This window comes from Gossypium hirsutum, chromosome A12 (genome assembly GCF_007990345.1).
Source record: "Gossypium hirsutum isolate 1008001.06 chromosome A12, Gossypium_hirsutum_v2.1, whole genome shotgun sequence".
Taxonomy (NCBI): domain Eukaryota; kingdom Viridiplantae; phylum Streptophyta; class Magnoliopsida; order Malvales; family Malvaceae; genus Gossypium; species Gossypium hirsutum.
Genome location: NC_053435.1, coordinates 104144228 through 104158248, shown reverse-complemented (window position 1 = coordinate 104158248; position 14021 = coordinate 104144228). Strand labels below are relative to the sequence as shown.

Below are 14021 nucleotides of genomic sequence, written 5' to 3'. Positions count from 1 at the left end.
TATAGTATGTTCCTAGGTTTGTCTTATAACTTATGTCCTAATTTGATGGTTTAGATATATTTTGGTAATTTGACTCACAATGCTTTCAATGCTTAAATTAGTAAGTTGATGTAAGCAACCGTGGTTGGAGATATGAGCGGCGGCTTGACAGCTGAGCCCCCGCTCATAGAGAGGCCAAGACAGCAAAGAGAGGCAAGAGAAAAGAGGATTCAGGAGTTTCGAAGGCTAAAGTTATATAGAAAAACGCACTTGCTTCAATTTATCGATAAGGTGATGATTGTTTTCCTATTATAAAATACACTTACTTTTATAGTTTAAGAATATTTTTTTTAAAAAAAATATCAAAGTGAAAATTTGTGTATAGTACAAGAGAATAACAAATAGATATTAAGCAATAAAAATAATTACAAGGCAAAATTATCAGGTTGTCCTAACATTATTCAGAGCGTTGCTATTAAATGTTGCAACATACTGTGTAATGTTCAGTGTCTCGACAGTTTGCAATAAAGATGCAATTCAACATATCTTGTTTACTGCGGCATGATCTTTTGTTTGCGATTGTATGATATGCTGCTGATCTTTTAATTTTTGGCGACATAACCATATTAATCATTGTCCTCTTTGCTTGAACCAAACATGAAATCTTTGATGCTGCCGCAGTAAACAAAAGATAAGAAAAAAGAAGAAAATTGCAAAGATATAGGAGTTGTTCACATTTACAAGCGGACACTGCCACCTGCTTTTGCTGCTTTGTGATTCCGTGTTGTTTTGGAGACAGTGGGTGGTTTTTCCTCTCTTTTTTTCAATGATATTTGTGATTGGGTTTAGATTACTGTTTATTTGTGCTTCCATTCTTTTTCATGGGCTGCAGTAGGAAGGAGAAGCAAAATTACCTCGAAAATAAACAAGGCCCTTTCAGACAAGAAATCCTTCGTTAAAGGTGTCTGAACATCAAATCAGTCATGAAGTAGACAGTTAAGGGAGCTTAAAGGAGTGTTTTGTCCTTATTTCTTGTTAAAACTTGTTTGCGGTTATACTCCCTTGTTGTAATTATAACCAACATACGCTGCCGTGGTACATCAAATCAGTCATGGATAATATGTATAGATTCAACTGGTTCTTACACGAAACAATGTTGTGATTCTTCAATTCTCACAAAATCATATTGTCAAAAAGAAAAGGAAATTGGTAAACAGATTGTTTAAAACAGAAAATATGCTACAAAATCTCCATCAAAACAGGTGATTGTATTTGGAAACTTGTTCCAAACAATTTTCAGGTTCAAATTCCTATAAAAGTCAATAGTCAAGATCAAGAAAGTTGAAACAGATATACATATACAAATTATGCTTTTCTTCTTCTTCTTCTTCTTCTTCTTTTTTCTTCTAGAAATACAAGATTGTTCTATTTTCGTATGACATGTTCTTCCCCAGATTGACGATCAACATGTTTGATCCACCGCCTTTGGACTTTGCCTGAACCTGAATTTCCCCCACTGGTGGCTATATGTGCGATGTCCAAGCCTTTCCCTACCGGAAGAAACACAGAACGGACAAGCCGTCGTGAACCATCATCGATCACGCTTCTCCATTTGAATTTGGAACCATTTTTCGAACTAGCGTTCTTGCATATAAGAACTGCCCCTCGGTTACTCAGTTTCGCTAGCCTTAATACCCTGGAAAAGTCCCTTCGCTGACTATCCACCACCATGAAATCTATGCCGTTTAACCGATTCATTGCTTCCTCAGGTTCCCCGACGATGACTTCGGGCGGTGACATACCGGCTTCTTCTAAGGCCTCGACGTATTCTAATCTTGATCTTTCGTCGGGGACTATAGAAACATGTCTTCCATTTGTATGGCTGCTAGCAACAGCCAGGCCAACGCTTGTGGCGGTAGCGCCACCCTGTGACCATGTCTCCACAATGAATCTCGCGTTCCAGCCGGCTGCCATGGCTGAAACAAGCTCTGCTACACCAGATTCATGATGAAGTTCACACTACAAACCAAATAACCAAAAAAAAAAACCCAACATCAATCAAATGAATTTTAAAAAACCCAAAAAAAAAAACAATTTGATTAGTGCTTACAGATTTAACAGTATCGATATAAGCCTTGGATGCTGTCTCCGGAGACCAAACTAGCTTCATTTTTTTTCTGTTTGTATTTCGTTTTCTCTCCTGTTAGCGTTTTAAAGTTGTGCTTTTCTTGTTTGACAAGCTGAAATGAAAAGTTTGGTGGTGTGGGTTGCCTTATATTGCAGACAAAAATAAAAAAAATAAAAGTAATGGCAAACTGATTGGATTTTGTTGTGTTGGGAGGGGCGTTGACAATGTGGCCCTGACGAATTCAACGTGTGGCGGATTAGGATTTCTGTGGATTAGTATTGATGTGTTTTTTTTCCCCAGTGACTGATATGGAAAAACCTGGTTTTTAATACGATATTTCAAATGTCAAGTTCGTTAAATAATTTCTTAAAATACCCATGATGTTCCACCCTAATTACAACGAAAAGATAAGGGTTTACTTGTGCTCTCTAACTTGCTAATTAAGATATAATTACACATCTAATTAAGTTGGGGGAATTTATCCTAAACTTTTAAGCTAATGCTAGCCTGTTTGGCTTTAATCAACTTGCCCAACTCCCTCTTCTCAATATTTGCTATAATTAAACTTTGATGCCATTATTTATGCTTCTAGCAATCAACCCACTTTTATATTTTATATGCAATTTTGACATTCATGCTAATGCTTTTCTAAGAAATGTTAATTAAAGTGTATATCTAATAAATTATTTTTAAGAAAATTACATGTTTATTGAGTCACGACTGTAATTTTACATATTTTTCACTTGATTTAAGATTGTAAAAAAGATAACATATTTTTTTAAAAATATATAATTAATAAATTATATTTTAATTTAATAAAAAAGAATGACTGCATAATCGTCGGATCCAATAAAATATATTAAAAATTTCTTCAAGTGGGTTTAATTTTAAAAGGTGAAAAGGAATGGCTGGGGTTAATGTCAAACTGAAAATGGGTTTCCGTATAACGTTATTTCCGTCCGTCCGTATGAGCCAAAGACCGCCGTACCGTATTAATCCCCTGTGGCTGAATGGCTAGCTGGGCTCGGTTCCGGCGCCTCTTAAAATTGACTCAGTGACTCCAATCCATGCGCGTTTTGACTTTTTCGGCCGGTTTGTTTGCCACCACCCACCCAAAAAAAAAAATTGCAACTCAGCGCTGATGTGGAAATAATGATGGTTTAGGGTACGGAGTTGGGTTCCATTAAAAAGAAAAGAAAGAAATTCAACCATCATTGGTGATTAGCTTGAGTTTCACTCATTATTTTAAGCCATTAAACTACGTTTAGAATAAGCATTTCCCAAGTCAATAACGATAATGCCTGCTGGTAATGAATATTGTTTTCTTCTCTTTGAAGGCAGTCTTTCATGAAATCAAGAATATCGAATTAATCAAATATTATTCGTCTTGAAATCGAAACAGTGTTCAACGTATGGCATATTATTTCGTATCAATACTATGGACCAATTCACACCCTATAGTCTATATATATATAAATCATTCATGTTATCTCACTAATTATCTAAAATCTTTTTTCATGGCTTCTACTAATTTATTGTTTTTTATTTGTTGATTTCGGATAACAACGGATTTATTTAATCACTTTACGGATGATTTAACTCTTCAATTTTTTTATACTTCTTATTATTTTTTAAAAGGAAAAATATACATAAATTTTGATTTGCAATGTTAAACTTCATTTCTATATAGTTTTACAAAAAAAAAATATTTCATTCAATCTTCATAAATTCCTAATGATATTATCTAATATTCAACATATACAAATGAGATTACATTTCGTGAAATAAATACTTTTTAAGATGTTTTGCAGTATTAACGTTTTACAATTAGTATTTAGTATATTGAAAACAAACGATTTAATTTTTAAATGATGACATGACATAATTTCATAATACTACGTTATCAAATTTTTACCTAAACCCAGATTTAGCAAAGAAACATTAACCAATGCTATAAAAGAATATTTACTATTTTGGTTTCAAAGATAAATATATTATTTATCTTTTATTTCCTCACATCGTGGCTTCACGTAAACTACACATTTGAAGACACAAAAAATATTTTTCAACTAGATAAATATATAAACCTTCTGGGTTAAAATATATTTAGACACTTGAAATTTTTTAATCTAATTGGTACTTAAACTTAACAACTGTAAATTAATTTGTTACTTTTTTTTAGATAGTTGACTAACACTATTAAAATAAAATAATATTATATTGACGACCAATGACATGATAACATATATTAAAATATGATATTGTCATGCGTCATTGTACTATTAATCGTCGGTACTACATCAACATGTTAACATATTTTAATAGTATTAGTTATGTACTTAAAAGAAGCATCAAATTAACTTACGGTTGTCGAGTTTAAATACCAATTAAGTTAAGAAAATAATATTTTAAATAAATATAATAATTTGTATATTAACCCAAATATTTTAGTTAATGTGTATTTAGAAAAAATCAAATTTGTATGTGAACTGGATATTTAAAGTTATAAAAGAATCAGCCATGTTTCAGTAATTATTATTTATTGTCTCGTCCAATTGTTCATGTTTATCTTGTTTTTATTTTTTGGTTTGAAAATTTGTTCTCTTTCAATTCCTCATCAATGTTAAAATTTGAAAACATATAAACCAAAGTCAAAACACAAGCAGCAAACATATTTTATTTCTTCATCCGTATGATAGAGACGCTACGGCCACGACAGATAGGTTCAGTCGACGCCACCCCACATTAAAAAGCTGCGGCCTCTGTCTTGACGCCAACCATTACGAATTCCCACACCATTTCTGGCTTAAGCTACTTATTTTTTAACACAAAACATAAAATGAAAACCATATGGTATAATGAATTAAATAAACATAAATATTATCGCATTTATTTCTTACATTAAAAAATGATTAATTTAAAATGTTTTTTAATTAATTGTTATATTTTTAAAATACAGAGACTTGAGTTTGCTTTTCCTGCTATAACATGATTAACCTATAAAATGAGGTTGAAGTGCAATTTTTTGGGGACAAAACAAGTGGGTTGAAGTTTGATTATTATTATTTATTATTATTAATTTCTTATTAAGTAGAAGCAATAAATTAGATAGAGATAGTGCGGGTGATAATTACATGGTCGTTTTTCCTGCATTTGGTCAACCCATATTTAGTAACTTTTAGTCAAATTTCTTTTTCTCACACCAATTAATTGTTCTTACAAACATTGTTAATTGTACGGACTTGGATTCAAGTCCTAAAAGATGAGGACAACCAAATATCTTAAATTAGGTAAAGGGGATGATCCAAATTCTAATGTCTCTCCAACACCATGATTACATATTTAGGTAAAGATTTTAAGTATATCAATTAAAAATTTCATTACAAAATGAAACAAAACTCTAGTTATATCTTTTCACTTGGTATAATGTCAATTCACATATTATGATTTTATGTAGGTTTCATGGTTTTACCTAAACTGATTATAGGATTTAAAAATATATTTCTACTTGTGATATTAGAATTTTAAGTTAATCTAATATTTAAGTATTAAAGTTTAAATTAAATAAAGCATAATAACTTATTTAGTCCTTTGATATTATAAAAAAAAGTTATCTTTTTTTTTAAAACCTTTAAATTTGTGTTGTGTAGCACCCTATACTCAACACAATCGTCGAGTCTGAGTTACAATGTGTCACGTTCATTGTTGGAGCAACTACGATCAATTTAAATATTATTTCATATCATTAGACGTGCAAAAACATGTAGTATAAGTAAATAATACAATAATTAATCATTCTCGAGTCTTATACAAACTTACAAAAACTCTAAAATTTACCCAATATTAAATTAAGACTGAGTTGCAAAGTATTAAAATTATAAGGTAGACATCGCGACATGGTTGCGACATGAGAGAATTCCTTGTCTTGCTGTGACATTATAAATAATTTTTCGTCACGACATGATAGGATTAATATCGTGACATCATATAATAATTCCGCAATTTTTAAACAAAAAATCAACTTCTAACTTTTTAATTCAATTCTAAACGTACTCAAATCAATCTCCGCTGACATATAAATAAAACATTAATAAGTAAAAATACAAATATTTAAAATTAAATTCTACACGTGGACACATAACAAGAGAAGAGGACAAGTTGCAAAAACCTGAGAAAAAGTTTATAACCAACATGATTGAATTTATGACTAGGACCATTTAAGAATTAGGCTAATCCTTTTTGGCGGCCGAGCCTAATTAGTTTTTGCAAATCTACTTTTCCTCATTCATCAAACACTAATTGAACCCTATTAAATATTAAAGAATGATCAAATGTCAATTTTACATATCTCAAAACTGTGGATTTCATATAAACAACACATCCCCAACATCCAAACAACTTGTTGTATCTAATCCATTTTAATAAATTATGGTCCACTGAATATTAGTTTAATTAACATTGTTATCATTCCAGCAATTTGGAGGTTGTGATTAGAATATGTTTAAACACTTATTATTTTCTAATTAAGGGGTTTAGACTGTTTTATGATTTGTTTAGAAATTATATAAATTTTTGATAAATTTTCATTGTTTTTAAAAACAATATTTTATAATAATGATTCTTTTTTCTCATTTACGAAATCTATACTATTAATAAAAAATTTAATTGAGTTGGTGTCAAAAGTCAATCGGGCACCAACTCGGTTAGAAAAATTATAAAAATAACTTTATGTATTTAAAATAAATTATATTATTCAAAAATATTTTAGTGGTTTACATTAAAAGCAAAAACAATAAAAATATACATATGATGAGATTTGAACCATGATAATTACGTTGGTGACAGCAACATGATGGGATTTGAACTTAAAATTGATGACAACACCATAGTAAACAATTCTACTTATTTAGTTTTCTTGATGTATTTATGAGTTTAAATTTTATTTAATCACAATTTAATCTATTTTTTTCATTTTAATACCGTACATATTTTATGTGTTATTATTAATTAATTTAAAATCATATATTTTATTATTTATTTTATATTATTTTCAAATACACATTTATATTCTAAATACATATTTTATATCCAATTAAACTAAAAGTAAGAAATGAACATAACTTTTTTTAATTAAAAAAATGCTATCCAACAAAAATAGATTTGGCAGGGAGCCGCATTGCTCAAAAAGAAAAGATTAGGCAGGAAGCCTAAGCCCCAGGGACTGGAGTGGTAAATGGTACAAAGACCCGACGCATTGCCATGTCAACTGCTCAAGATATGCAAATATAAACCCAAAGCCCATGTTCCTCTTCAGAATTCTAACAAATCCAATCTCATTCAAGAATTTCATCGAACATCTGGTGTCTTGTCTTCGTACGAACAAACAACGTTAACGTGTCAGTGTGCCACGTATCAAAAACTCGATCGACTGCCCACGTGTCCACCATCCAAGTTGCCGACGAACACTTCTAAACCCCTGCATTTCTTCCTTTAAACCCTCACAGAAACAATTCAAAACTCCAGTCCGAAACAACTCCGAAATGCACCGTTTCAGGTCCTCTCTTCTCTCCAACCATCGTTGCCTTCACAGCCTCCAAAACGCTGGTCCACTATGCTCTCACCTAAAATCCCGCTATGTAATCCGGTTTTCAGGACCCGACACCATCAAATTCCTTCAGGGTCTTTTATCAAACGATGTACGGAGGTTCGGTGAACCCCCACGTGAAGAGAACTCCCCCATTCCTACGCCGAACGTGGCGTCTGTTGTAGTTCCTCCTATGTATGCAGCTCTTTTGACACCTCAAGGAAGGTTTTTGTATGACTTGTTCTTATATAGGCCGCCACGGCCGGAGGAGAAGCTGGACAGGACTGGATCGGGTCCCGATAATGGGTCTGGTGGGTCGGTGGAGATTTTGGCTGATGTTGATAACTCGATCTCGGATGAGTTGTTGGCGACTCTTAAGAAGTGGGTATTTTTAGTTTTTATTTTCCTGAATTTTTTAAATATTGATTTTTCAAAAGGATAAATTTCTGTTGTCTATCTTCTGCATTTGAATTTCATAGGATCTCTCGGTTACGTTTCATGGTCAATTTTTCTGTGTTTTTAGCTTTATCAGATAACTTATTATTCTGCATGTCTTAGCGATTCCTCAAAGTATTATTATTTGTTAAATTCATAATCAGTATGGAATTCTTACGGCGCTGTTGTTTCTTTCAAAAATGATTTGTTAAAGAGACATATCTGAAAATGTTATTGTATCTTCATGGCATATGACTATAGTACTACCAGCTAGAGAAACGTGCTTGTCTTTTATAGTAATGCTAACATTAGAACTTCAATTAATGACTGTTCCTGTTTTTGCTGTTGCAGATACCGGTTAAGGTCTAAAGTAGATATTGATAATGTGGCAGAAGACTTCAGTTGCTGGCAGAGGTACGGGCGTGACCTTTCTGGAAAAACCCCTACTGTCGAAGAACCAGAGGCGGATTCCGTTGGTTGGGGTGGTGGTGTTGATAGTGCTGGCAAGTCAGCTTCACATAGCAGTGATGTTGGATGGCAATGGTTTAAGGATCCCAGATTAGATTGTCTAGGTTTTAGGGGGATTTTTCCGTCTGGTACAATGCGTGAGTTCATCGATCTTTTGTTGCGGCTGAAATTCATTCTTAATTTACGTTTTAAATACAAGTCATGGGTTCGAGATAATAATCGATTTAGGATGGCATTGTTTCTTAATAATCATGCAACTCACCTATTGCTTAAAGCCTTAAAATTATTTCCTATTTTTTTCTGTTGCAGCACCATTAGTTGAGTCGGATAAAGAAACAGATGAGGAGAATTACCTTATGTGGAGATTAGAGAAGGGAATTGCTGAGGGCTCAACTGAAATTCCCAAAGGTGCTGTTTTTGCTTTATGGCTATTCATCTTATTTTTGTATCTTCAATTTATTATAAGATGTTTCATCTATCTGGTCTCAGTTTTGACATCGTTATTATGTTGTTTAGGGGAAGCGATTCCACTCGAATACAATTTCGCAGGTCTAAACGCAATCAGTTTCGATAAAGGGTGCTATGTGGGGCAAGAACTTATAGCTCGTACACACCATAGGGGGGTTATTCGCAAGCGTTTGCTTCCTTTAAAATTTCTCGATAATAACGGAAAAGGTAGTCTCCCACCGTTGGGCTTCATTGAAGTTAATTATCTTACAACAACACAACTGATACATTTTGTTATTTCAGAGGTGGAAGAGAAAGTTACCCCTGGTTCAGAGGTGATCAACACTGCCTCTGGTAAGAAGCTAGGGAGTGTAACCACTGCACTTGGCTTTCGTGGAATGGGTGTCTTGCGGCTCGACGATGCATTCAAAGACACATTGACGATACAGGGGCAAGAAGATATAAAGGTTATGGCAATTAGACCAGATTGGTGGCCTGCAGAATGGTTTCAAGATCAACAACATACTGCTGTTGCATAGATCGATTGTACAACTTGTTGAAACTTATTTTACAACCGCTAACTTGTTTTCTCCTCACTAAAGAAAATAAAAGCAATAAGGGGATGATGTTCTCCAAGAGACATGCTATTAACCTTAATGTCAACTAGCTTGGCTCGTTTTGCTGGCTCAATGCATGTGGAGGTACGAATTAAAATCTATGTATCAAATTGTATGATTAGAAAGTTATTTCTCCCAATATTTCTCCGTACTTCTTTTGTTTGCTAGTCATCAGTGAGGAAACTCCTATCTGCAACTCCACTTTACACGATATTGTCATCTTTTCATACTTCAAATCATCATAGTACTCGACAAAAAGATCTACAACCACCAACAAAAATCAAGTTTCAGCAATCTCTTTGACCCCATCATCATCATCGTCAGTTTCTCAAGTTGGGGTAAAAGATAATGCCCCCATCAAGAACTGACACTGTAATCATTTAGCTCTTTAATAATTGTTTCCATGCTTGGTCTGTCATTAGGTTCTTCATTGGTGCAATTAAGTGCAATTTTCCCCAGCTTAGATGCCATGGATTCAGAAAACTCTCCCCTGAGATTTTTATCGACAAAATCTTCAAACTTGCTAGTTTCCGCCCCCGACCGCATTGAGCTTGTGAGTAGAAGTTTACCAGACAGGATTTGGAGAATGATCACCCCAAATGCAAACACGTCGGTCTTCTCCGTAAAACGTCCTGTCATAATGTACTCTGGTGCTAGATAACCCATGGCTGCACTCACTTTCAGAGTTGAATAGACAATGTCATCGGCGAAAATCTTATGGAGACCAGAGTCAGCAATCAATGGGTTGAATTGTTGGTCGATGAGAACTTTCTCCACAGATATGTTGCGGTGGACTATGGGTGGTTTGTTTGCTTCACTTTTGTGCAAATATTCCAGACCTATTCGAGCAATATAAGAGAAATCATTCAAAAGAGAAACATATGGTGGTTTATTGATATTTTATGCTCAGCATAAACCTGATATGAAACTGACCTTTTGCAGTGCCATTTATGATGGAAATCCTTGTCGACCAGTCAAGAACAGGTTCACTTCCATCTTCTAGATCGAGGTATTTGGATAGGTTTCCCTTGGAAGCAAAGTCATAAATGAGAAAGCATTCGCCTCTGCCCCTTGAGAAACAAAAACCTCGTAGCCTGACAAGGTTTTCGTGTCTCAAGGAGGTTAACAAGTACAATCCCTTAACAAACTCTGCTTCCTCGGACTTGCAGCTGGTTACGTTTATGCTTCTAATGGCTACAATAGAACGGTCTTTTAGAACCCCTTTGTAGACAGCCGAAAAGTTTGTCTTGCCCAGTAAATTCAACTCGGAAAAGCATCGAGTTGCGGACTCAACTTCTTCTAAGTTGAACCTAAACTTATTCAAATGCTCCTGGGAAAATCCAATGCCACTCCAGCCATCACCTAATGGATCCCATCCATATGAATATTCAAGTGTTATAAGTGGTGAAACACTTCCATTCCTTAGAATTTCCTTCTTCTGATCAATGCTAAAGCTCTCTTCGGAAGAACCAGATGTATTTCCAATCTTCTGTTTCTGCCTACGGTAGTGAATAACTGCAAAAAGTCCAGCAACCGTAACAATGAAAACCACCGTAGTAACCCCTGAAATAACAGGCATTTCGGGGAATCTCGATGGGCGTGAGCAATGAGTGTGGTTGCAATGTCTCTGGACATTTGATGGGTGGGAGTTAACCCCTGGTTCTGGAGCAGTGTTATTTAAATGTGGCCGGAATGGTTCAACCTGGTTAATGTTCACACCATCAAAAGGACCGCAACGTCTCAACAAGGGAAAACCGGCTCCACATAGACCCGGGTTGTTGTCACCTTGGAACCCTTCATTTAATCTCTTCAAACCTTGGTTATCATCCATTGCAGATTACAAATCAGTCTCGAGTCCACACAAAAAACAGTACTTAATCCAAGAGAAAAATCATTACCTGAAGGAACAAGTCCGGATAGAGTATTGTTTCGGACATCTAGAATTTCCAGTTCTGGGATATCAGCTAACGTTGGAGGGATTGCATCAAAGAGGCTATTGAAGCTCAAATCAAGTCTTTTTAACATTCTCAAGTTCCCTAAGCTGGGTGGAATTTTACCATCTAGTCTATTATATTGCAAAGCAACAACATTTAGTTGCTTCAAAGACCCAATCTGTGTAGGTATATTCCCTGTCAGCTGGTTGCAACACAACTGCAGAACTACAAAGGCAAACAAATTTCCTGTTCGAATGTCTCAACTTGGATGATAATTGATATCAAGCAAAGAGTAAAGATTAAAAATTTCTTAACAATTCAGCAAAAAACTACAAAAAGGAAAGCAAACAAATTGGTAGCATAAGAATTCAACCTTTCTGATATTGTCGAGGTAGCTAATATCAAATAGGGCAAACAACAGAAAATATCGTAAACCATGTGATTTGTTTGGCGGAATGTCTAGGGTCCCGGAAAAGGAAAGATATCTCCTACACCTTAAACTAGGTTGGTTCTTGAATAGGAACTTGAAGTGCAGTTGAAAGGTAAATGGAATCTTAAAGCAGATGATGAACTAACCTTGTAAACCAGCCATGTTTCCAATCTGAGGAGGGATACTACCAGACAGATTGTTAACATTAAGATAAAGATCAGTTAATTCCTGAAGTTGCGAAAGTTCTTGTGGTATCTTCCCAGATAATGAATTGTAATGCAAGTACAAACCAGAAAGACACTTGAATCCCGCAATAGCAGGCGAGAGTTTACCAGAAAGACCCTTTCCCTGCAACGAGATGTTGGCCACCTTACGGTGCTCATTACAAGCCACGCCCATAAAAGAACCACTGCAAGGGTCACCGTCACTCCTCCATGACTCCAGCACCTTGTTTGTTGGGTCTAAAGAAGCCTTCAGCTCCATTAAAGCTCTAAGCTCCGTGTTCCCATGAACCCACTTTGGAACGTAGAATACGAAGAAAAGAACAAGAAAGAACCGAAACTGAGAGACACCCATCTTTTCCCTCAGCTTAAATCTTCCAGGGTTGAAAAATAAGATCAAAGAAAAGAAGCCATGTTCGTAGTAAGTCCAGTAGTTAATGAAAGTCAAGAAGAAGAATGTGAGAAGAGAGGGGGTAATTAAGAAAAGACACAAAGGCAAGAAAAGCGGAGCAAGTGTAGAGATGAGTGCATGCCAAAGTTGAAACAGAAAATGCACAATTAATAGCGACTTTTGGAGCAACTCAACATGTTCCCATTCCAAATTTAATAAGGGAGTTGAATAGTTGATAAAGAAATATGGGCGATGATGAAAGATGCCAGCTAGCTATCATGACTGTGGCCATCGGAAACAATTTTCCATCGCTAGATCCTTTTTTTTTTCTTTGTTTAGTAGTTTAGTTTTGATTTAAGGTCTGATTATCAAGAAATTGCGCTGTGAATTGTGATGATGGTGAAGTTCCTTGGCTGTGAAAACAGTTTGGTGGTAGATTTGTTTGTGACTTTGGGGTTCAGAAAAGTTTTAAGCCAAGCAAGTGGAGATGTAATTGTTTAATTCTGTATTAATCCTTGTACTTTGTGAAACTTGTGAATTAGTCCCTATATTCTAATTTGATCAATTTTAGTCCCTATATTTTTTGAATTGGTCCATTTTAGTCATTTTACGTTTCGGATTTGAAAATTTGAAAATTCAGTCCTAACCAAAACAATAATAGTTAAATTCATTTTGTTAAATTCATTTACTAGTCATATACTAAGCCTACAGTTATAAATTTAGTCCATTTTTTCAATTGGATCATTCTAAGTCCCTATACTTTTCAAATTTTTAAATTTCAATATTAACGCAAATGACAATCGTTAATCCATTAACTAAATTTTTAGTGAGTAATATGTGGAAATAATAAGCTAACATGATATTACACATATGATAATATGTTTGATACATCAAATTTTGGAAATAGTAAAACTTAACTAAATTAATTTAACAATTATTGTTTGGTGAGGACTAAAATTTTAAAACTTAAAAGCGCATGAATTAAAGATGAGTAAATTAAAGTATAAAGACAAAATCCACAACTTTCATAAAGTATAAGGACTAATAACATAATTTAACTAAAATGTAAATGGATGAATTGACCGTACATTGACTTATTTTCATATGGGTTTGGACTTTATATGAATGGAGAAATTAGTGTTTTCCAATATGGATAAAATTTTATTTGAGTTAGTGAAAGAAAGAGGAGAGGACGACAATCTAGACCAACAAATTTGAATTTCAAGCGTATAGAAAATTTCAAACACATCGGAAAATATATTATATTTTTAAATTGAATTTCTTTGTATAAAAAATAATTGAAAATTACGGCTGCATTTTATTTCAACCCTAATATTTCTCCTCACTAATCAGAGTAACCCACTCCAAAATTTTGATTTTTCTTTTT

The 14021-nt window shown here is 34.2% G+C and overlaps 3 protein-coding genes across 4 annotated transcripts; 1 reads left to right on the top strand and 2 right to left on the bottom strand.

Annotated features, from left to right (window-relative positions):
- Positions 1-1200: 1200 nt before the first annotated feature.
- On the bottom strand, positions 1201-2401 carry LOC107947651 (uncharacterized). Its single transcript, XM_041083510.1, has 2 exons — positions 2090-2401; positions 1201-1998 (listed from the first exon to the last, which is right to left on the bottom strand). The coding sequence occupies exons 1-2, from the start codon at positions 2147-2149 to the stop codon at positions 1405-1407; spliced, it is 654 nt and encodes a 217-aa protein (XP_040939444.1). The 5' UTR covers positions 2150-2401; the 3' UTR covers positions 1201-1404.
- A 4907-nt stretch (positions 2402-7308) lies between these two features.
- LOC107946955 (putative transferase At4g12130, mitochondrial) lies at positions 7309-9809 on the top strand. Its single transcript, XM_016881465.2, has 5 exons — positions 7309-8072; positions 8478-8731; positions 8904-9002; positions 9111-9269; positions 9345-9809. Exons 1-5 carry the CDS (start codon positions 7648-7650, stop codon positions 9578-9580), a joined length of 1173 nt encoding a protein of 390 aa, XP_016736954.2. The 5' UTR covers positions 7309-7647; the 3' UTR covers positions 9581-9809.
- LOC107946954 (probable LRR receptor-like serine/threonine-protein kinase At5g45780) lies at positions 9259-13118 on the bottom strand. Of its 2 annotated transcripts, none has more exons than XM_041083509.1 (4): positions 12169-13118; positions 11557-11838; positions 10592-11473; positions 9259-10497 (listed from the first exon to the last, which is right to left on the bottom strand). In XM_041083509.1, exons 1-4 carry the CDS (start codon positions 12596-12598, stop codon positions 10016-10018), a joined length of 2076 nt encoding a protein of 691 aa, XP_040939443.1. In that variant the 5' UTR covers positions 12599-13118; the 3' UTR covers positions 9259-10015. The 2 variants fall into 2 exon arrangements, with proteins under 2 accessions (XP_040939443.1, XP_016736953.2); XM_016881464.2 differs by having other exon boundaries at positions 11557-11817; positions 12169-13116.
- Between the last annotated feature and the right edge of the window lie 903 nt (positions 13119-14021).

Excerpts from the sequence above, each read along its gene's own strand:
- LOC107947651 (XM_041083510.1), bottom strand. The coding sequence starts at position 2,149 with ATGAAGCTAGTTTGGTCTCCGGAGACAGCATCCAAGGCTTATATCGAT. Across the intron at positions 1,999-2,089 it reads ATATCGATACTGTTAAATCT|TGTGAACTTCATCATGAATC; the intron begins GTAAGCACTAAT and ends TTTGGTTTGTAG.
- LOC107946955 (XM_016881465.2), top strand. The coding sequence starts at position 7,648 with ATGCACCGTTTCAGGTCCTCTCTTCTCTCCAACCATCGTTGCCTTCAC. Across the intron at positions 9,003-9,110 it reads CTCAACTGAAATTCCCAAAG|GGGAAGCGATTCCACTCGAA; the intron begins GTGCTGTTTTTG and ends TATGTTGTTTAG. Across the intron at positions 9,270-9,344 it reads TCTCGATAATAACGGAAAAG|AGGTGGAAGAGAAAGTTACC; the intron begins GTAGTCTCCCAC and ends TTGTTATTTCAG.
- LOC107946954 (XM_041083509.1), bottom strand. The coding sequence starts at position 12,598 with ATGGGTGTCTCTCAGTTTCGGTTCTTTCTTGTTCTTTTCTTCGTATTC. Across the intron at positions 11,839-12,168 it reads AAACATGGCTGGTTTACAAG|GAAATTTGTTTGCCTTTGTA; the intron begins GTTAGTTCATCA and ends ACATTCGAACAG. Across the intron at positions 11,474-11,556 it reads ATCCGGACTTGTTCCTTCAG|GTTTGAAGAGATTAAATGAA; the intron begins GTAATGATTTTT and ends ATGATAACCAAG.